General features: G+C 51.7%; 6 protein-coding genes across 6 annotated transcripts; 5 read left to right on the top strand and 1 right to left on the bottom strand.

Annotated features, from left to right (window-relative positions):
* Positions 1-690: 690 nt before the first annotated feature.
* N7462_007223 (dual-specificity mitogen-activated protein kinase kinase) lies at positions 691-2,398 on the bottom strand (the record flags this gene model as incomplete). The annotated part of the gene is made up of 4 exons (XM_057078941.1): positions 691-820; positions 885-1,254; positions 1,322-1,613; positions 1,694-2,398. The coding sequence occupies 4 exons, from the start codon at positions 2,396-2,398 to the stop codon at positions 691-693; spliced, it is 1,497 nt and encodes a 498-aa protein (XP_056931611.1).
* Positions 2,399-2,595: 197 nt separating this feature from the next.
* Positions 2,596-3,906, top strand: N7462_007224 (uncharacterized protein; the record flags this gene model as incomplete). Its single annotated transcript, XM_057078942.1, has 3 exons — positions 2,596-2,722; positions 2,815-3,038; positions 3,388-3,906. 3 exons carry the CDS (start codon positions 2,596-2,598, stop codon positions 3,904-3,906), a joined length of 870 nt encoding a protein of 289 aa, XP_056931612.1.
* A 5,075-nt stretch (positions 3,907-8,981) lies between these two features.
* N7462_007225 (GPI anchored serine-rich protein) lies at positions 8,982-9,584 on the top strand (the record flags this gene model as incomplete). Its single annotated transcript, XM_057078943.1, has 2 exons — positions 8,982-9,415; positions 9,476-9,584. 2 exons carry the CDS (start codon positions 8,982-8,984, stop codon positions 9,582-9,584), a joined length of 543 nt encoding a protein of 180 aa, XP_056931613.1.
* Positions 9,585-12,096: 2,512 nt separating this feature from the next.
* N7462_007226 (uncharacterized protein) lies at positions 12,097-12,885 on the top strand (the record flags this gene model as incomplete). The annotated part of the gene is made up of 1 exon (XM_057078944.1): positions 12,097-12,885. The coding sequence occupies one exon, from the start codon at positions 12,097-12,099 to the stop codon at positions 12,883-12,885; it is 789 nt and encodes a 262-aa protein (XP_056931614.1).
* Positions 12,886-14,395: 1,510 nt separating this feature from the next.
* Positions 14,396-16,582, top strand: N7462_007227 (DnaJ and TPR domain protein; the record flags this gene model as incomplete). The annotated part of the gene is made up of 3 exons (XM_057078945.1): positions 14,396-14,978; positions 15,068-16,229; positions 16,300-16,582. The coding sequence occupies 3 exons, from the start codon at positions 14,396-14,398 to the stop codon at positions 16,580-16,582; spliced, it is 2,028 nt and encodes a 675-aa protein (XP_056931615.1).
* A 1,051-nt stretch (positions 16,583-17,633) lies between these two features.
* N7462_007228 (cation:proton antiporter) lies at positions 17,634-19,436 on the top strand (the record flags this gene model as incomplete). The annotated part of the gene is made up of 6 exons (XM_057078946.1): positions 17,634-17,670; positions 17,731-17,937; positions 18,002-18,127; positions 18,186-18,357; positions 18,420-18,957; positions 19,014-19,436. The coding sequence occupies 6 exons, from the start codon at positions 17,634-17,636 to the stop codon at positions 19,434-19,436; spliced, it is 1,503 nt and encodes a 500-aa protein (XP_056931616.1).
* Between the last annotated feature and the right edge of the window lie 1,469 nt (positions 19,437-20,905).

A 20,905-nucleotide genomic window follows, 5' to 3' on the forward strand; every position in this document is an offset into this window, starting at 1 on the left:
AAAACCTAAGATTTGGGCCGGCTATACACGAATAATAATAAAAAGGAAAAAAAAAAAGAAAAATCAGAAATAAGATATAGGAAAGAATAACAGTATATGAAGATGGTATGTCCAAGCTCGTGGTATGATATGAGATAAGAGGGACCGAAGAGGCCGAAGAGAGACGAGGCACAGGGGAAAACGGAAATGGACAGAGGGAATGAGAAGAATGCGAAATGACGTGCAGGATATCAGGCCGTGAAGGATCGTATGGGTTGGTACATAGCCGGATGAGAATGTCGTAGTCGCTGGCAAATGAAGAGAGAAAATGACAGGGTATGATGAGGCAAGGAGCAGAAAGCAGGATGTCGCGAGTCCGCCGAGTGCCGGCCCGGTGGGAAATGCATCGACATCATGACAAGATGTAAGCGCCAAACAAGAGCAGTCAAAGTCAGGCCCAAAACACAAATCACACAAAAGAAGCAAACGGAGTGTCATGACAGGAAGTTGCGGTTGCGGTTGAGTCGTGTTGACAGCCAGGTCAATCCTTGGGGGTCCAGCCACTCATACTCAGGAGAAAAAAAAATATATCGAAAAACTCCAGAAGGTGAAAACAACACGGGAAGTAGAGAGGACGTCGAGAAATGGGCTTGCCACGCGAACAGCGGGCTTTTTACGCCTTTTCCGTTTCTACTCTTCTCCTTTTTCTTTTTAATCTTTCCAGTCCCACACCTGCTTCACGAAGTTCGCCATGTTGACTTTCTTGTTCCTCATGTCCTGCATCCATGGATGGTCCAGCATCCGCCAAGGAGTCGCACGGCGAGGCGGTTCTTTCTCGAGACTAGTTGGGGGTGTTGTGTGAGTGAGGAAGCAGCGCAAAGAGAGGGCGCCTGATGGAGACATACCAGCATTCAATAAAGTACTTGAAATTATCCGACCAGCGAATATTGTTATCCGGCTCGTCTTTCAATTTGGGGATTGGCTGCCGGACAATGTAGGTCAAGAGATCAATCAACCCAGCGCGAGGTTGCATCTCGGTCCCGTCGGCGGGGAAGGGGAATCGGTGTTGCGCAACTTCTAGCAGGGTCACGCCCAAGGACCAAACATCTGAGGTGATGGTGTAGGATTGGCCGGTGATACGTTCGGGAGCCATGTAATAGGAAGTGCCGATGAATGTGTTTGCATCGCCCTTGGTGCCGAATTCGCCACTGACACCGAAGTCACAGAGCTTGACTTGGCCATCGCGGCACAACAGGATGTTGGAAGGCTTGATATCTGAGGGGAAGAGGTTAGCCCATCGGAACTCCCAAAATTGTATATAAAGGATATATGGATAGCTTACCTCGATGGATGATCTTCCGGCTGTGCAGATAGGTCAAGCCATTGAGCACACCCTCTGCCACTTTACCAAGCACCTTTTCTCCTGTTCGACCGCCAAGCTTCTTGACTTCCCTATAGATGCTGTCCAAACTTCCACCCTCACAGAATTCCATAGCGATAGAGATGGTACCGGTGGACTTGTCCATGAAGGCTCCGTAGTAGCGACAGATGTGGTCGGATGCACAATCTTTGTTGAAGTTGAGTTCACGGACAATCTGCTTCTTCACATCGGGATTCGGATCTGTCGTGATAATCTACGAAATGATGGAGCCAGTCAGTTAACTGGCGACTCCCGGGTCATCGAAACACCCTTCGCCACAGGGGGAAAGCGTACCTTTAATGCAAATACAGTTTTACCTTCCTTCAGTTTGCATCGGGTGACGGCGCCACCTGCTCCTTCACCCAAACTTCCCAATTCAACGATCTTCTTTTGTTCACTGGCCGCATGCCAGCCCTCGTCATCCAAATCATCCACATCCAATGGCCGACCTTTCTCCAGACTCAACTTGTCGAGGTCGGGCAATAGGGCGTTGATGCCGTTCTCTCGGTCCGTCTGCGAGGTCGCGTCACTCACGACCGAGCTAATGGCGGATGAGGGATCTGAATTGCCGCCCGAGGATTGACGAAGGCCCATGGCAAATGACAGGGCGGAATATTGCGAGTTGGCCGATGCCGGGCCACTGCCCTTTGCGTCCAGCTGTCCGGTCGAAACACTCAAGTTGGTGGATAGAGGGGGCGGGGCAGGTCGGCCATTCGGCATGAGGGTTGGCGGCTTTGACACATTTTGACTACTGCCCATGGGAGTCGCTAGACGCAGCTGTGGCGGGGCTGGCCGGGAGGCAGGCTGTTGGGGTTGCGATGCATCGAGACTGGTCGGGATCGCAAGGGTGGGAGGGGTGGCGGAGACGCCAGTGCCGTTGACGGGCTTCACGTTGGGCGAAGGAGGGATACCCAAGGTGAGTTTGGGCGTCCGGGGGCTGCTGGTGTTGTTGCGATTGCCAGGCACCGGCGGCCGAAGGAGTGGGACGGGAGATGACATGGCGAGATTGTTTTGCCTGTCTCCGGGCAAGAACAACTCGTTGGGGTCAGCCAGGGTCGCCAGAGTGTCGTGAGATTCGACCACCGAGCAGAGGGCGACCGAGAGGATCTAGTGAGTGGTGGGTGGGAGGGGGAGGGAAAAAGAGATCGGGGCTAGCAAGGTTGGAGGGAGAAAAAGCAACACCTGCCCCGAAACGAATGGAAGGGGGAGGGGAGAGGAAGAGGAGCGGAATGGAGGGACGAGGGTTGAGAGTTGGAGGGGGAAAGAGACGAGGCGAGGACGAGGCGGAGATTCGACGTGGTGAGGAGGAGCGCAGGCGAGCAGGTGACTTTTGAGGCCCCGACGTCGTGGTTCTGTCAACCAGCAGACTTGGGACTCCGGCGACTCTGCGTTGAACGATGAGGGTATATTAATAGACCACGACCACGGCCACGATCACGACAATGACCACGACACAGCCGCCGAGTGGGACAGGGCGATGAGAGTGAAGGCGATCGGGTCCTACGGTGGTGGGGCTGTTTCAGAAGGCGCCTCAGCTGAAACACGGCGATCGGGAGCGTCGCTGGGCGCAAAGTCGATGGAATGGCACGACTCCCTCAACTTCTACAAGCCGGCAGCGTGTGCGGCTATTCAAGATGGAGTGGGTTGCGAGTATTCAAGGTGCTGACGGGATCGGAGAAAAAAAAAATTAGAGAGGATACAAAAATGGAGCCCAAAAAGGCCCCCGAAAGAGACTGCTGGGGGTGAATTCATACCCTGGTTTGGCGATGGTTCCACGCCCCCAGTCGGGGTCTGCTTTGATTCGAGCCTGCTGGGGCTTCCAACCAGCGTTGACAGGATGACAGGATGACACAATGACAGGATCACTCGATCACACAGGAATGTAGATGGGATATAGTCCGAGCAGAATGGGGATAGGCATCCGTCCTGGACGGCCCTCTCACGACTATAGATGTATATCTTATTCCGACTGGAGACTATCGATACAGGAGTATATCATGACTACACCAGGACGATCACCCGCACTAGGAAAGAATCCTTCAGACCCTTCTGGCATTGACTACCCTCCTTCATTTCTCTCTCTCTCTCCCTCTCTCTCTTCCGAGATCAAGACAGTCCTCATCCTTCAACGGTCCCTCCCGTCCCTGTCGTCTCGTTCCCGATTCGTGGTTGCCTGCCCCGAATGGCTTCTGCCGAGACTCCACTGCAACCCGTCACCAACCATCGGCCAGTGGGGACGCCTAACGACATCATGGTCAACGGTGCCAATGTTGGCAACAAATCAATGTCTGCCAATCCATTCTGGAGAGATTGCTGCTTCCTATCGTCAATTCCTCGGGGCTCTCAAGAGCACCGATGCGAATAGTCCTAATAACCAGGACCCAGCCAGTCCAATGCGCCCGGCTCTTTGTGATCCTGAGCCGGTCACCTCCCGTAGTGGATGTGATAAATTTGCCTGGTCGCTTCGGATTTGGAACTATGCATCGATATCACAATCCCCGCTTTGATACTCTCAGGCCTAGTCGACATTCCCTCGGTGGGGGGGACCTACGTCCCATGCATCGTGACGGAGGACCCAAAGTACGAGGATCAAGGACCCCGAATGGCCTCCAGATCACTGGCCAGTGGTCCCAGGGACAAATCAGGACTCTCCTACGTCCAGTGACAGGCCGTGATCCATCGCAACCCATTTTACCCTATTCTAGCCCTATCCGAACTATATCCAAGCATGGTATTCTCATGATCCATCAAACTCTCCTGCCGCGCTGTTCGTTGGACTAGACCGTTCTGCCAGGTGGCTCAGCCAAGACATGGTTTCCCTGGATGCGGCCCTGATTTCATCATCCCCCCTCCGGCGCGTAGCGGCGCAACGTCAGAGGACAGGAACTGCCGATCGCAAGGAAACCTGATGCAGTAGTGTACCGTTCTAGTCCTTTGACATGCGAACCTTTTTAGTTCCAGTCTCGGTCCTGAGGCTGTGAGAGTCTTCCCTCGCAACCTACTTGATCTTTGGTCTTCATACGATGACCAAAGCCCAGTGCCATATACCGAAGCGGGGCCGCCGTTTAGACCGGATGGTCCTGGCCGACCCTAGTCATGGTTTCACATTGAATGAATGGATCTCTGAGATAGCAACTTTAGGCTCGGCAAGCCCTTTTGCAGCGCAATTCTTCATGGTTGTGAAATCTATCGAATTCTAACAATAGAATAAGCTCTCGTTCCTGGTCCCTTCGGCAAGCCGGGCATTCAACCACAGCCACAATATCCGTCGGTTCTAACAATAGAAATTGTCATCACAAGCGCCAGCGACGACAGCGCCATGGCAGCCACAGGATCTGGGCTCGGCAGCCCCTTGCAGAATTTCAATATACAATGATTCTCCAGTGCCATGCATAGATTTGAGGTCCAGATTTGATGTCATCTGTGCCACAATGCTGCCCTGCTTTGGGCTTTGGTCTCCTTCCTATGAACCCAGCATGCATGTAGCTCGAGGATCATCAACATCGGAAATGGGTCTTCATCTGCGTTGTAGCCATGATCACCATGATCACCATAATTATCAGAGTTTTAGCGATTTTCAACATCGATCTACAGTACTTAGTCAAGGTTTCCAGTACGCTGTAGGCAGGGCCAAGCCTGGTCTCGCCAAAAAAACACAAGAGACCCAAGCAATTCTATACTTCTGCAGCGACAGCAGATCAGAAAGGTCCCCCCCCCCCCCCCCCAAAACTCCCTCACTTTTTCTCTTTTGTTCCACTCGCCATCGAGGAAAACCTGAAGTAAAACCTGAATTAGCGTCGTGCTTCTCGATCCTCCAGACCTCTGGATGGGTTTCTAAAAAAAAAAACGGGATCTAGTGACGCTATCAGTGGATTTCATAGCTTTTTCGTCCCACATGCTGGCTCATCAAACTTTGGGTCATGGTCTTGTTCCCGTCCATAGTCGCACCGGTGACGCGTTGAGGTAGATCACCGAGTGCCGGAGCTCTCTAGGCCTTGTCTAGTCTCTGCCAGCCAAGGGCCATTTCACGAGCAGGGCGAAGGCCTTTGTGGGCTGACCGGGAAGGTCAAGAATGAAGACCGACAGGTATGAGTCTCTCTAACCGGCAGATCTGGACCACTGGACGTGAGCGGCAGCGATTATCTGTGGTCAGGCCGATCGGGAGCGTCCTTGGTTTCTTATGTATTCGGCTCGTCGCGTGGTACCTGATCGGCAAGCTGAGCCTCTCCGTTTGTTTGATGGATGCGAAGCGGCCCCAACATCTCAAGGGAAACGATCATCCTTCGCTTCGACGAACTCCTCGTCCCGAGAGCCAGCTTTCGGAGTGTGCCGCCCCCTCCAAGGAACTCGCTCTCTGTCAGCTTGCCCCTGTTTCCTTTGTCGCTCTGTGTCGCTTTGTGTGTCTCAAGGCAAACACCGCATCGTAGATAAGGGTATCGGGAAAGCTTCTGCACGAGGCCAGGTCCACCGCGCTATTATTATCCCATGACCAACTCCCCCTATCTCCCTCTCTTGTTGTTGGAACCGATGAACAACAAGATCCACTCGACGGGTTCGACAGTCTAAACATAGATAAGAAGGGGGAAAACTTGTTGCAACCTAAAAGAACGATCTAATCAGTATGCATCGAGGCCCGCCGAATCTTTAGAAAAAGGAGTCAACAGGCCTAATGAGATACCACCGAAGCCAATAGTTGCAGAAGGTGGAGTCTGGAGCGCCACGAGGCCATTGGGTAGGCTCTGGCTTTCTCCTCTGGAAACTCTTTGAGAGTCCACCTCCAACCTTCCCCTATCGTGGAGCCAGTCGACGAGAAAGATTGAAACTAGAACAAAACGAAAAGATCACAAAAAACACACACGAGACCCAATTGCATGGGCCCTCCTCATTGGCCCACACTTGGGGTGCCACACTTGGGGTGCCTCACCAACGCAATCCGCTTTTCTGTTCATAGTCGCGACGAATCCCCAGGCCTCGAGGATTATCAATCGACCACAGAGGGGTGCATCGATCTGTTGCTACTACAAGTAATTGCAGGCCCGAAGACTCCGTCTTCTCTTGTGGGTAGTAAAAACAAAAAGATGTAAGCTGCATACAGAGGCCCCCAAGCGTAAGAAGCCTTACATACATTTACATATGTGAAATCCGCGTAGATAGGACGCATGCGCAATGCCAGGGACCATTTGCGTAGCACGGCCCAGGCCTCTGATCCGCGCCACCAAAAAGATCTTGCATGAGCCGGCACGATGACGGCGTGGGCGCCCAGGGATCCAAGCCCCCAGCGCACAGGCTTTGTTGCCCCCTCCCATCGCCCCGGTGGCTTGGGGAAAGAGCCGAAGACGGTCAGGTAAGCTCCATCAAGCAATTTGGCAAGGGGTAACCTGCTGACGGCTAACCTTTCAGGGAGGTGGTCACGGTGAAACAGAGGGCTAGCGCCTCCCGCTGCGGGGGCAACTTGTCCGGCCTGATCAACTAAAGGTTGCGCGAGCTCGGGGTAAATCAGTGTTGAAGAGAGGCGCTAAGCCCGTTGTATTTTAGAATGGGATGAGAGAATTTTAGAAATTTCGCAGATGATTTTGCGTGAAGAACAAGGAGCCTGGAGCCAGTAGACTAGGACAACAGTTTCCAGTTCCAGTTCTTGAATGCGAAAGTGGTTGTCCAGACTGAAGAGAGTCCAGTGAGGGTCTGATCCACACCCGATATGAAAAGCGTAAGGTTATATTTTTGTTTCGGAGAGAATCACGATTAAAACAGCGCATACAGAAGCATTACAAGATCGAATGGGCGGAGTATGTAATCCTACCGAGGTAGCATGAAGAGGTGGAGGGAGGGGGGAACACTGTACAGAGTACAGAGTGGTATGCTCAAAAGTGTTTAATTATGGACAGAGTACAGAGTAGTCCAACCAACATTCGTCCGTCAAGTTTGACGCGATTCTATTCATGATTCAATACCGGCGATTCGCCAAGCGAAGAATGAAACACGTGAAGGATGTACTTGGCGGCTACGAAGAAGAGGGTGCCGGTATATGTGCGGATATCTCTGCGATCTGGGCTTGAAGATTGGTAACCCCAAAGTAGAAACTGAAACCAACGTAATAAAAACAATAACCCTGGAACGTGGAGCGAGATGAACAACAAGATGAACGGCCGGAGGAAGGACCTCCGTTATTGGGTGTTTGTTTTGGGCCGATATTTCGGCGCAACCTGCACCGCCATACGGTACCAGTAACTCTGGACTCCGTACCAGGTAGGGTATTAACCCGTTCAACTTCAACCCTTGCGGCACAGACAGAAAGGTCAAGAAGTGCTCACAGAGGACCACGGGTTACTCAGGGGTAAAGTGGAGCATTGGGATCCACGGGGCAATAACTGGAGCGTTATGAGTGGTGGCTGCTGTCAGGAACGGGTAGTGGATCAGCGATGGATTGGTGGAGGACGTGAGAGGGCGGGGGCCAACGCGGGCTGAAACCCACTAACGAACTTGTTCATTTGTGGATGAACAAGATGTAATTTCCAGCCCATTAACGATCAAATTGCCGGGTTGGGTGGCGGTTTGGAGTATACTTAGGTTGCTTCGAAGAACAAGGCTCTGGATAAAGCCCTAAACCCTCATCGAGATGTAAACCAAAAAAGAGCCGTGGACCCTTGAATACTATCTGACTAGCTATAGCTCCCCGTGTTTTATATGATCAAAGGATATATTTAGGATATATTACAACCGATGGTAAGGCGATGGAAGGAGCTGTAAGGCGGATGAGTCGGTGTCTCACCCCGTTCACGGTCCCACCGTTGCCTGCCTTTTGAGCAACAACCGACTTGGAATGGATATGAATGGAGCAAATGAACGGAGCCCATCCACGATCGGCATCGTGCCTGAACACTAACCTTGCTAGCGGCTCCCAAAATTACCACTTGCTTCATCGTCACGGTGAAACGGCTCATCCCACGCGCCTCCCTGCACCAATCAGGACGGGCGGACTACTTTTTGGCCCTCGCACAGCCCGAATGGGCTCTGGACCCCGTGGAGAGTCCACAGGAACCAGACTCGACCCGAATCATCAGGGGAAGGAAGGGGGGAGGGAAAAGGGGAACCAAAGAGGAAGAGGCTGCACGCCTCGGGAGAAGTACTCCATCGGTTTAGGGCTCCTCAGAAGTCACTCGGGGTGACTGGGTGGTATTGAATACCCCCCATGCAGCGGTGAAGCTCGGAGTGGCGTTGGGTTCTCTGTACGTCGTGGTACCTCCTCAGTACCCGCCCAGGCCCTCGATGACGACTCCGCAACCAAACGACGATATTTCCCCTTTTTTTTCGGATTCCACTCGGAAGTTGGTTCGGTGCAGTTGGTGGTTACATGCTGATCTGCTGGAGCTAATCTCCCCGGAACATACAAAGGGCCCCTGGCTCCCCCGTGGAACTTCTTTTCTTTCTTCCCCAAGTACTCACTTCGTTGCATAGCATCAGTCACTCTCTCGACTTCGGTCATCCACTCTTTCACCAACTACTCACTCTCTTTCCAAAGCCTAACCGCTTCTCTCAACCCTTCTAAATCACCTTTACGGTTTTTTTTCCATACACCATCAAAATGCGTTTCGCTGCTGCTACCGTCGCCCTCTTCGCTGGCCTGGCTGCCGCCCTCCCCGGTGCTGACACCACCGTCTACCAGACTGAGGAGGTCACCATCACCTCCTGCGCTCCCACCGTCACCGACTGCCCGGCCTCCCAGACCGGCGTTGGTGCCACCGGCTCCAGCAGCGTCCCCGTCATCCCCACCAACACCCCCGTGGCTTCTGGCCCCGCCGGCGGTGCTTCTGGCTCTCCCAGCGCCCCCGCCGTTGTGCCCAGCGCTCCTGCCACCACTGCTCCCGCTGTCTCGGTCATCCCCGTTGTCTACACCACCTGCAGCCCCGTCGTCCTGACCTCCTACTCCACCGTCCCCGTTGCCACCCCCACTGGCAACTCCCCCGTCGGTGGCACTGGCGTCCCCCACGCCCCCTCCTCCAGCAAGCCCGCTGGCACGTAAGTTGCTCCTGCTATCTCGTTTGATATATAGAACCTTCCGCTAACATGCCACTTTAGTGCTAGCCCCTCCGCCTCCTCCACCCCCGTCTTCAACGGTGCCGGTGCTGTCTCTGGCTCGCTCACCTTCGCCGGTGTTGCTGCCGCCGCCGCCTTCTTCCTGGCTTAAATGACTTCTTTTGCAACAGACTGCTGCCGCTGAGCATGCTCTCGAGCGTCCTGAGTGTGTAGTCGTTTTACCATGGAAATATACGGCAGTTGGAGTGTGATGGAAATACCTTCTTGTGATTTAAACTACAGGGGTTCGGTGACTTTGCCAGACTCAATTGTTACTTGCTTCTGATTGGATACGCTTATCCTTTTTTTCTTCAATTGTGCTTCTTTTTGCTATACATATTTTCTATTCTTGGGCTTCCTGGATAGCTTCGGAGTTGTGTGAAGCGCTTGGTGGCTTGAGCACGACCTTAATGTAAACCATGACAGCTTTCACCATGATACCTCTGGTTTCCTCCAGTGATTCCCGTAAGCCCCATATTTTTTTGACAATATGTCCATATCACTTTGATACCTATACTTTTCCTTTAATAAGCAAATATCATCGTCTCTGCGCTTTCTCAATCTGCACTCCGTGGGTGCTTGGCTGGTTTATAGCTCATTGCTTCCTCTGCACCTCGTCAGTGGGCTGCTCAGGTAGCTAGCCTTAATTCGTAGATCTTCATGCAAACTTCCCTACCAATTGACCTGTCTATCGGCTTCCGTGAGCGAACCCAATCCATCGTTTTTCCCTTGGTTTCTTGATATTTTTCAAGACTTGAACGTCCACTGTAAAAGTTTCAAAGTTCCCTACAACCGCTTTTGATCATCGCTGCATTTCCTGTTGATGTGCCGCCTCTGCTCCTTCGCTGCTGTCTCTATGTGCCCTCTACATGCTACTTCGCTATCCAAGTCAATCTTATCGATCTTGAGCAATCTAGCTCTTTGGTCATATTCTCTTTGATTCAGCGATGTAGACTTTCACTCTATACAACGATTGTATATAATGCCGAGACTTGCTTAGGCCACCGGCCTTCTCGCATTCGGCCATCGCCTGGTATATGTTACACAAAAGTTTTGCTGATCAGCATATTTGGGTTCACTTAGTTGGTATATTCCCTAAGTCCAGTTCCTGCTTCAAATTCTATTTTCTAGTGGGAGGTCTTTCTGGATATGGTGGTTGATTTACGGTATTCCTGATGTCTTCTCCCAGTGCCTGGCAGTGTTGTATATATCGGCAAGCCTCTGCAGGGAATCAAGAGACTGCCGCATCAGATACGCAAAATTCACGTTGTTATCTACGATCTGCTGGAACGTAGTCGACCGCCAGGGAGTGTAAATCCCAATCTCTTCCTCAAACTGATTTACCACGTATGTCGGCTCTTGTTGCTGGTCGACATTCCCCAATGCTGGTGGAAGAAGAGGTGATCAGCACCTAAGGTACGAGGAGTTTCAATGTAAGCAACAGCAAATCATAATCTTGCCCTTTATTTCGTTTATTTTTTCCTTCGTGTTAAGCGATCTGCCACCACCGCCTCCGCCCTGAATTTCAATTAAGAGGAAAGCTTACTGCAGCGAGATCGCCCCATTGGCCCCCCCAAAAATAGGCGCTCCACTTCTACCTCGTGATCTCAGCGCTGGCCGCGCTTCATTGTGAGCTCAACCTCGTACATGCCCATCTTACGCCAAATGCTATGGAGATCGCTATGCGGTGTATAGCAGCACGAGGGCATTGACCCCATCCGTCACCACTTTGACATGCGCCCAATTCTTGGCTTTGGGGGTGCCACCGAGTATGGCCGCGATACCCGAGGCCCGTCTCGTGTGGGGGAGCGCCGGAACCATGGCCCCTCAGCGATGAAAGTTTCTTGACCTGTTGAGGAAGGGATTTATTTACAAGGCTAACTAGTCTCACTCAAAGCCCACACTTCTATATTAGGGCTCAAGAGGTCATTGCTCGACCTCAATTTCCACGGTTCCGAACATCCTGGTCGTGGTCCCCGTTCTCCTGCATATCGTTCTATGCAGTCGCGCCATAGTTTTCGGGAATATGAGATCTAGCGTTCTTGCACCCGATCCGACATGCTAGACGGTTTGCACGAAACCCCTACTCAGAAATCTCTTACGTGCAAGGCAACGGCCCGGAAGCGATGAACCGCGTTCTTTTAGCCCTGGCCCACATGCTCTGTCGTGTACGGGCGGCCTGGAATAAGGCCACACGCCAGCATTCTTTTGATGTGATGATATCTAAATCGTACCCTCAATTGCCCCGTTCAGCAACAATTCCCAAGACTGGTCTGGATCCGCGGATGATCAAGTTGGAATCTCCCTTCCAACCCCCACCGCGCGTGTGCTGGGGCATCCGGATGTCCATGCTCTCGTTCCCAGACTTGTTTTCGGCACCGGATACGAGCCCTTAATGGCGATCCACTATTCACGGTCCTATCCAAGGGCACGTCATTCGTGTACAAAGATAGTATATCTTTGGGGGCCCTGCACCCTGTATCCTTATTTGACGCGGGCCGGGCGTTTTGCTAGTCTTAGTCTTGTTCTTGTTTTCTTCCCCCTGCGAGGTGCTGTTCTGCTTCTTCCAAAGATTGCAGCCAACAGCATCTCGCAATTGCTCGTCCATTCCCACATCATCCGACATGGATCTCTCCTCTCTCGAAGGCCCCCCCATTGTCGACACCCGGGCTGGGATCCAATCGAGATCTACCCCGATCCCTCATATCCAAGAAGAGCCCCCGACACCGCAGGGAGGTACACACTTTAACCTCTATTCCAAACCCCTGCCACCTCGACCGGCGTCGGCGGATCCGCTGTTCGCGCGCCCGCTGCATCGCCATAGCATAGAAAGCCACCCATCGAGCTCGAGTTGTGCTCGACAGGAGAATGATGGCAGCCTCCGACGGACCTATACACAGAGTGGACAAAGAGACTCACCCAGCGAGCGCCTGCTCCGCGTTAACACAGTGCATTCCGCGCACCCGGCGAACCTAATTGATCCCGCTCGTTATGCACGATCTCGATCCCCACCACTCCATATACCAACTCAGCCGACAGCGAGCACACTCCCCCGACGAACACGTAGTTGCTGTACACTGGTTTGGCTGGAGGACGAGGAGCTCTGGGCTGTTACAAACCCCACAGACTCCCCGACGTCTCCCCCGGCGAGAAGGCACTGCCCACCCGTTCGAGTCCAGGCACCGTTGGCCCAAAGACCGGCAGAGCTCCCGTCGTCCCGGCATCAAGACGATGCGCAAGTTTCGCTATATGCGAATCATGCCATTCCGATGTCTCCGGTGTCACCGCTTTCACCTCCGCCGTCTTATGACAGCCACCGGTTCAGTCCCACGCACGTAATGCGCCAACGACAGAGGTCGACCTCAGGCTGGGGCGCGGTCGCCCGTCGTGTGCACAATTTGTCGAATCGATGAAGGGGGAGAGAGAGAGAGAGAGAGAGAGAGAGAGAGAGAGAGAGAGCGCCGTTAAGTGATTCCGCCTAATTCGTCTCCCCGTAGGGGGTGTCCCTGTCGAGTTGGATCCCATAGGTCATATGACAATGTGGAGATCGAACAGATCGAACAGGGAAAGAGGAATCGATAATTGAACGGTGGATCTATATCCAATGGGGAGGGTATGGGAATTATATGAAGTATATACTCTCATACTGTATCCACATGACCCCCCCCATGTGATGCATATATGATGAGGCTGGGGGAATATTAATCATTACCAGACTGGAGCCCCCGATGGGCCCCCGCCTCATTACAACATTGACAGCTTGCAGCCTCCCTCTTTTCACGGCTTGACCGGTTAACCTCGGAGATATGACGACTTCTGGGAAGATGTACGCCTGAGACGAGGTGAATGACTCGGCCGGAACGAGCGGATTGGGAAGTCTGATATGTCGGACCTTTGTATTTGTTGTGTTTTGTTTCTGGGGCTACTGTTCTCGTAACATTAGTACCATTTCTCTCGGAAATCTATATTTATATATAAAGAGACGTACGTACTATTGTTTTACGGTATACCTTCCGATGACTGACTGTATGCTGCTATCAATTTCCCCCATTCTGGCTTCCCCCAGCCCATCAGACCCATCGTAGGCCTATAACCGTCCAACGCAGGGATTCCCCTCTTCTCCCAGCTGGCATCGGGGGGCCACATCCTGGTCCCAGCGCTGGCGTGATGCTGCCATTCGAGCAAACTGCATATCGGATCCACCGCTCCACTGCGCGTTATGCATCGTCCTTTCCCCTCTCTTTCTCCCCTTCCCCTCTCGAGAGCGAGCCTGATCGGCCATTGAGAGGGAGAGCCGATGGTCGTAGACACGACACCGTCTATAGTTCTCAACCCTTCCATCGGACGGGAACGCGGAGAAGCTTCTCGAAGACTTGGGGCTGGTCGGCGTCATCGTGCCGGGCCAGGATTTAGTGACTCCAGGTCTCCAGTCTTCTCGCGCGCTAACACAGACCAGCGGCTCTCCAGCCTCTGGAATATTTTTTCTTCTGTCCCACCAGTAGGGGACAGAAGGTCACAGAAGGCGAGCATGGAAACTTCCCAGAGACCATAGTGGTTGCTAGACCGAGCGAGGCGAGCGCGAGCCGTTTATATAGATCGTTATAAAGTAGATCGGGTCCCCGTTGGCGCGGCCTTTTTTTTTTTTTTTTTTTCCCTCTTCCGAGAAATCCTGGTCGGACATTGCCATTCGACTCCCCTGATTTCTCAGCTCGATATGAAGATCATAGGACTGCGCGAGTGAAGTCCTCCCCGACTGTTTCGGCCTTGACTTCTTCCCTCTTTCTCCCCTCGATCTACTCCCGACCGGCTTGACGCACCCTCGATCCGTGGAACAGGCCAACGTCTCCCGATTGCCCGCGCTTCTACCGCCTTCGTCGCCCTTCGATCCCCCCAACCCCAAAAAAAAAATTGAACCGCCCCCCAATGGTCCAACTCGCCCATATCTTCAAAAAGGATAAGGACAAGGACAAGGATAAGGCCAAAGACAGAGAGCCCCTCGACGTCTCCCCTAAACTCCCCAAGGACCATCCCGACGCCGGTCCCTCCCCCCGGACCTCCTTCTCCGCCTCGCGCAAGTCGCCCTCCAAGTCGCCCTCCAAATCCCCCTCCAAGTCTCCCACCAAGTCTCCCACCAAGTCCTCCTCCCCCACCAAGAACCGCTTCTCACACAGTCGGTCGTCCTCGACGTCCACTCACCCCGCCCCCTCTTTCAAATTCGGTACCCGGTCGTCCAAGGACCAGGACTCTCATCCTCTCAATCTCCCGCCCGACGAGCTTCGTCGTCGACTATCAGCCATGGCCGACCAGCGGAGCTCCATGGACATCGATCCGCAGGAGCCTCAACAGAAGCAGAATGGCATCAACGGCTCGCAAGGGGAACGCAGTCCGACCCCGCCGCCGCACCGCTCTAACTCCTCCGCCGATGAAGCCGACTCGTTCAAGTTGGCCGGAAACAAATTCTTCAAGGATGGCGACTACCGCCGCGCCATTGAGGAGTACAACAAGGGTAGGCCCTCATGCCTGGATTTTGCGTCCCTGCAAATCACCATACACTTGCGGAGACTAACTTTGATCTTTTTCTTGCTCTTTTGACAGCCATCGAAATTAACCCCAACTCCTCCGCTTACCTGTCCAATCGGGCAGCCGCTCACATGTCCGCCAAACAATACCTGAATGCCCTGGAGGATATTGAACGAGCCAACGAACTTGACCCCGAAAATGCCAAGATCATGCACCGATGGGCTAAGATCTTGACGAACTTGGGTCGTCCCACCGAAGCGCTGGATGTCCTGTCACGTGTGCAGCCCGCGGCGAGTGCGACCGACAAAGCCCCCGCTGAGAAGATGCAGCGGTTCATCTCCCAGGCGGAAGAGACGCTGGCTGAGGATCGTGGCGGGTCCATGGCCATTTTCTGCTTGGACCAGGCTCGGCAAGGGCTGGGCTTTGGCGTGAAGGAGCCGCGCAAGTGGACCCTGCTGACCGCCGAGGCACAACTGAAGATGAACAACAGCAACTCGCTGGGCAAGGCTCAGGATCTCGCCATCACGCTGCTGCGCGAGAACAGCCAGGACCCAGATGCAATGATGATTCGTGCCCGCGCCTACTACGCCTCCGGTGAGACCGACCAAGCGCTGAAGCTCTTGAAGATGTGCCTCGGGCTGGACCCGGACATGAAGCAGGCCATCAAGCTGCTGCGGATTGTGCAGAAGCTCAGCCGCACCAAGGAAGAAGGCAACGCCGCCTTCAAGGCCAAGGACTACCGCCGTGCCATTGAGCTCTATGGCCAGGCCCTCGAGGTCGACCCCACCAACAAGGATATGAATGCCAAGATTCTGCAGAACCGTGCCCAGGCTTACATCAACCTGAAGGAGTTCGACTCGGCCGTCCAGGACTGCACTGAGGCCCTGCGTCTGGACCCTGCATATGTGAAGGCCATGAAGATGCGGGCCAAGGCGTACGGCGGTGCCGAGAACTGGGAGGAGGCTGTGCGAGACTACAAGAGCGTTGCGGAGAACAACCCCGGCGAGAAGGGTATCCAGGAGGATATCCGCCGGGCGGAGTTCGAGTTGAAGAAAGCTCAGCGCAAAGATTACTACAAGATCCTGGGAGTCGGCAAGGATGCCTCGGAGCAGGAGATCAAGAAGGCCTACCGCAAGATGGCCATCATTCACCACCCCGATAAGAACCGGGATGCCGAGAACGCCGACGAGAAGTTCAAGGAGATTGGCGAGGCCTACGAGACTCTGATTGATCCTCAGTAAGTTACCCCATTCGATATCTACCCACCATTCGGAATTATCCCTTCTCTGACCGATTCCCTCTCTCAGGAAACGTGCTGCCTACGATAACGGAGATGACCTGATCGATCCGTCCGACATGTTTGGCGGCGGCGGCTTCGGCGGCATGGGAGGCATGGGCGGTATGGGCGGTATGGGAGGCATGGGCGGCATGGGTGGTATGGGTGGCATGAACGGCACCCACATCAACATCGACCCCAACATCCTCTTTAACATGATGAACGGCGGCGGCGGCGGCGGCTTTGCCCAGGCTGGCGGTCACCCCTTCGGTGGCCAGGCCCGTGGCGGCTTCCCCGGCGGCTTCTCTTTCTAAATGTGACGACCAACATGCCATTTAAACCTCCATACCTCACGCCCTTCTCCGCTAGCCAGGGATCCTAAGCAAAACCTCCCAAAGTTGAGTGATCGCTGGACCACAGGCCGATCCTGCTGACGCTCACTGGAGAGTTGCTGCTTGGTTGGCGCTCCCTGTCCTTCCAAGGAGTTGTCATACCCCGGTCCCTCTCAAAACGCCAAATACTTGCCGTATAACATGATATGATTTTTTCAGTGCCTGGATGAGACAGGTTTTTTTTTTTTGCAAGAAGAGGGGGAAAAGGCGTCTTTTGCATATCTGTTTTCTTCTTTCCCCCTGCCCTTGTCTCCATGTTCTTGCCATACTCTACGGAAGCACACCATGATTCCCATATGATAGACCTCGGATTCTTTTTTCAGCTTCACTTTTCATCTCTTTTTCTTTCATCTCTCTTTTTGTTGTTACATTGTTCTCATATTGTCTGGATCGGTCTATATCCTCATGATGCTTGAGATGAGTGATGGATAGGGATAGGAATAGACGAATAAGAGCGCGGTAGGGTGTAGTAGTTGAGAATTAGATCCTACCCTGCATCCGAAGATCTCTCCAAAAGCTCCTCTTGAAGAGCCAAGAATGGCAATGAACTATGTCTTCTAGTTCAGGTTCCAGCCGCTGTGATTAGCCAACCACTGCGGTTAGTCGGTATGGAAATGGTAGATTAAGCTGGCAAATGCATTAGATGTGGGGATGCAAGCCTAGACAATAGGCGAACAGCAGGTCAAAACGCCCATAAGCTATAGCTCTATGAGTTTCTGCGATCACCCCAAAACACGACTATTCAATTTCTAGGTGTTATCTGCCAACCTATAAAAATCGTCACCGCAACGGCTGTATTTGTGTCCTTGAAGCACGTGATGTAACGTCATGAAGTCATAAAGTCAAAGAGCCAAGAAGCCCAAGAAAATGCCCAGACTCGCGTATTCAGAGCAAAAAAAAAAATAATGTCACAGTGGAAATAGTTTTAAATGCTTTATATCAGATTTCGCATCTGTAAACTCATGGACTGGCAATGGCAGGCGACTTCCTTGCATATCATGAGCCGGGCAGTATGTCCTACCCTCGCCACACTGCGGCGCCATTAAAAAAAAACTGACAAGCAATATTAGTTGTCGACATACTGATCATTATATCCTTTTTCTTTTTCTTGTCTCTGGCTGAGTGGTTCTCTGCTAGAATAATCCGGGCTGGAATCATCGGCCAAATCGCCGTTGGAATCATTTATGGAGTGCCTCTGGCCGATATCCTGGAACGGGCATGGCAGGAAACATTTCTCGCCATTGGATATGTCGGGTTGATTTTAATTATCTTTGAGGGTGTGGCGAGCCTTGCTTCAATATTAAATACCTTTAGAGTCAAATGCTAATATCGATATCTTAGGCGGCCTTAATATTCGACTAGATCTTTTGAAGCAAAACTTCCTCCTGAGTGCTCTAGGAGCTGCAACGGGTGTCTGTTTCCCTATCGGCCTCTCTTATCTGCTCCTGTACCTAGGATATGGATATAGTACAGTCTTCCCTCTTTCCTTGTTTCTACCTGATCAAGCTAGGCTAACGACTTGAAGATGCCGTTGAAACATTCATAATTGGTGCCGCGCTCTCGGCAACATCTCTGGGCACTACGTTTTCCGTAATTTCATCTGCTGCAAAGTCAGTCGATCTTTCTCAAACTAGAGTGGGATCAGTGCTTGTCAGTGCCGCTGTGATCGACGATGTTGTTGGTCTTGTGCTATCAAGGTAAAGGAAATGCGTCACCCTATTTCCCTCCCACAGCAAAACTTACCGTTATGTACCAATAGTGTCATTCACGATTTAGGCGAACTAAGTGAGCCAGGTGATCATCCCAGTCTTGGTTGGATCATCGGCCGTCCGATCGTTGCCTCCGTCGCTATGGCGCTTCTAACGCCTGTTCTTACGAAGTACGTTTTTGCACCAGTGTTTCGCCGGTGGATTGAGCAGAGGTTTGCGAAATATGACCATATTTCGAATATCGTTCTGATGGTGTTGGTGCTATCTGCCTTCATAAGCATTGCCTCATACGCTGGCACGTCTGTTCTGTTTGGGGCATTCCTAGCAGGCGTATTCCTTACCTATTTGCCGAGCAAGCACCCGGATGGGCCCTTTGTTGTCATGAGTCGAGAAGAGGGAGAGCGTGAAGCTGACAAGAGTCCCACTTTTGTGCATACGTTCGAGGCTTATCTCTTGGACGTTCAAAAATACCTGATGGAGCCGTTGTTTTTTGGTAGCATTGGATTTGCTATCCCGTTCCTAGAGCTCTGGACTGGTAAGAGGATCTGGAGGGGTATATTATTTTCTCTCCTTATGGCATTCGCAAAGGTTGGTAGAAGCGTCGGTTCTCTCTAAATGTACTCTGCTAATATTGCTTCTTTTAGTTTGTTGTCGGCGTGTGGATCCCGCTATGGCAATTTGCGAAGTCATTGAAACCCTCAAAAGCTGATAAGGGAGTTCGGGGAAATGATCAACACTTCAAAAAAAATCAGCTTGAATCTATGGAACCAAAGACTGGGAAAAGTAGCTATCCCTCCGCGTGGCTCGCAGGGCTGCTTCTTGGATCGGCAATGGTGGCGCGGGGAGAGATTGGACTACTAATTATCGAGATCGGATACAACCAAACGGACTATGTTAGTCAAGAAGGCTTTATCACGGGCGTGTGGGCCATCTTACTTAACACCATTGTTGGACCAGTTACTGTGGGCTATTTGGTGAAGTTTTATGGGAAAAGGATTGGAGAATGTGACTGGGGCCTGCAGGATCAAGCTCGGCCGAGATCAAACGACAGCAATCATTGTGTATAAATGACTAAGGATGGCTTCATAATTCAAAAACCAGCAGGGACTGAGACTTGAAACTTTTCTTATGCCAGATGTTAGATAGCGATGAACAGGAAGATTTTTTCGTTCAACCTGGAAGTATGGCGAAAACCTGATACTTTTCCTCATATTCTCCAGATTCTCTTCGACCATGGCAGAAGGACTAAAAAGCTTATCCATGATTTATTACATTATTCAGAGGCCGATAATATATATGGGTACTGCAAAAGAAACAGATTACAGGATTTATTGGGCGATGAACAAAAAGAAGATCCTCTCACCCTATACATAGTACTTCGATAGCGTCGGGCGGCTAACGGCTGGGTGGAAAACCAATCATTCAACCAACAGCCTCGCCAGCCAACTAACCAAAATATTAGTTGACGACGAGATTACCCATTGCAGATATGTGCAAAAAATCATTGTTTGCCTATTAATAAACAAAATATGAGAGCCACTGATCACAAAGCTCAGCGTCAAACCCTTGAGTCATCAAATATGCCACCCCTTCTCAGCAATACTTACAGCGCCTTGTAAGCGCCCTGTAAGCGCCCTTCTGAATCCAGCCAAGCAATAGAAGTGAACATTATACGGATTATTGAAAAGGTTGCTATAATATACAGGGTCCTACACGGAAGAAGCTAGAATAGCAAGAGGCAATAGCTCCATAAAATAAATGGCGGAAGTTGCTTTGTGCATCCTGATCGCCTCGAGAGGGTTTCCCTCAACGAGACACTATTCATACTTGTATTATATGAAGTTATATACATGTGTTTTCTCACAGCAATTTTAGCCCCGCTATTAGACAGAAAGTCTTGTATACAAAGGAGCCATAAGCGCCAATTATCCCGTCTCTCAGGAACGAGCCGACCAACGAGTCAGCCATCTAGCCAACCAACCAGTCAACCAATCAACTATTCGTTTGACATAAATACTACCCAAACAGGATGCACCAAAATTATGTGATCTTTTTATAAACAAAATGGCTATCAGAAATCAAAATTTCGCTGCCATAGACCTCTGAATAGTCAAATGCGTTACCCTTCTGAGAGGACACTTGTAGCGCCTGATACTAAGCGCCCTTCAGGGAAGCGAACAAATGTTAAGCAATAAAAAGGTTCAATATAGCATCCAGGACCCTGATTGAGGAATAGTAGGCCAGTAAGATGACAGCGCCATCAATTGAAACGGCATAGGAATTTCCTCGCATATTGCGATCGCCTCAGTATTGTCCTCGAGGCCACAGGCACTTTTTACGGCTATCTCATATGCAAATTATTCTGTTCTAGGGCATGTATATCTAAGAAAATCCCACTAAATATGAACTTCTCTTTCATTTATTCATGAGGGCCCATGATCGTTTAGAGTTCTTAATATATCGCCCCCGCCAACTGTAAGACCCCTATCACTAGCGCTAGCAGGGCTCTGACTCACACACTGCACTTGAAATCATG

Source organism: Penicillium macrosclerotiorum, assembly GCF_028827735.1.
Source record: "Penicillium macrosclerotiorum strain IBT 26536 chromosome Unknown utg000007l_segment0_segment0, whole genome shotgun sequence".
Taxonomy (NCBI): Eukaryota; Fungi; Ascomycota; class Eurotiomycetes; order Eurotiales; family Aspergillaceae; genus Penicillium; species Penicillium macrosclerotiorum.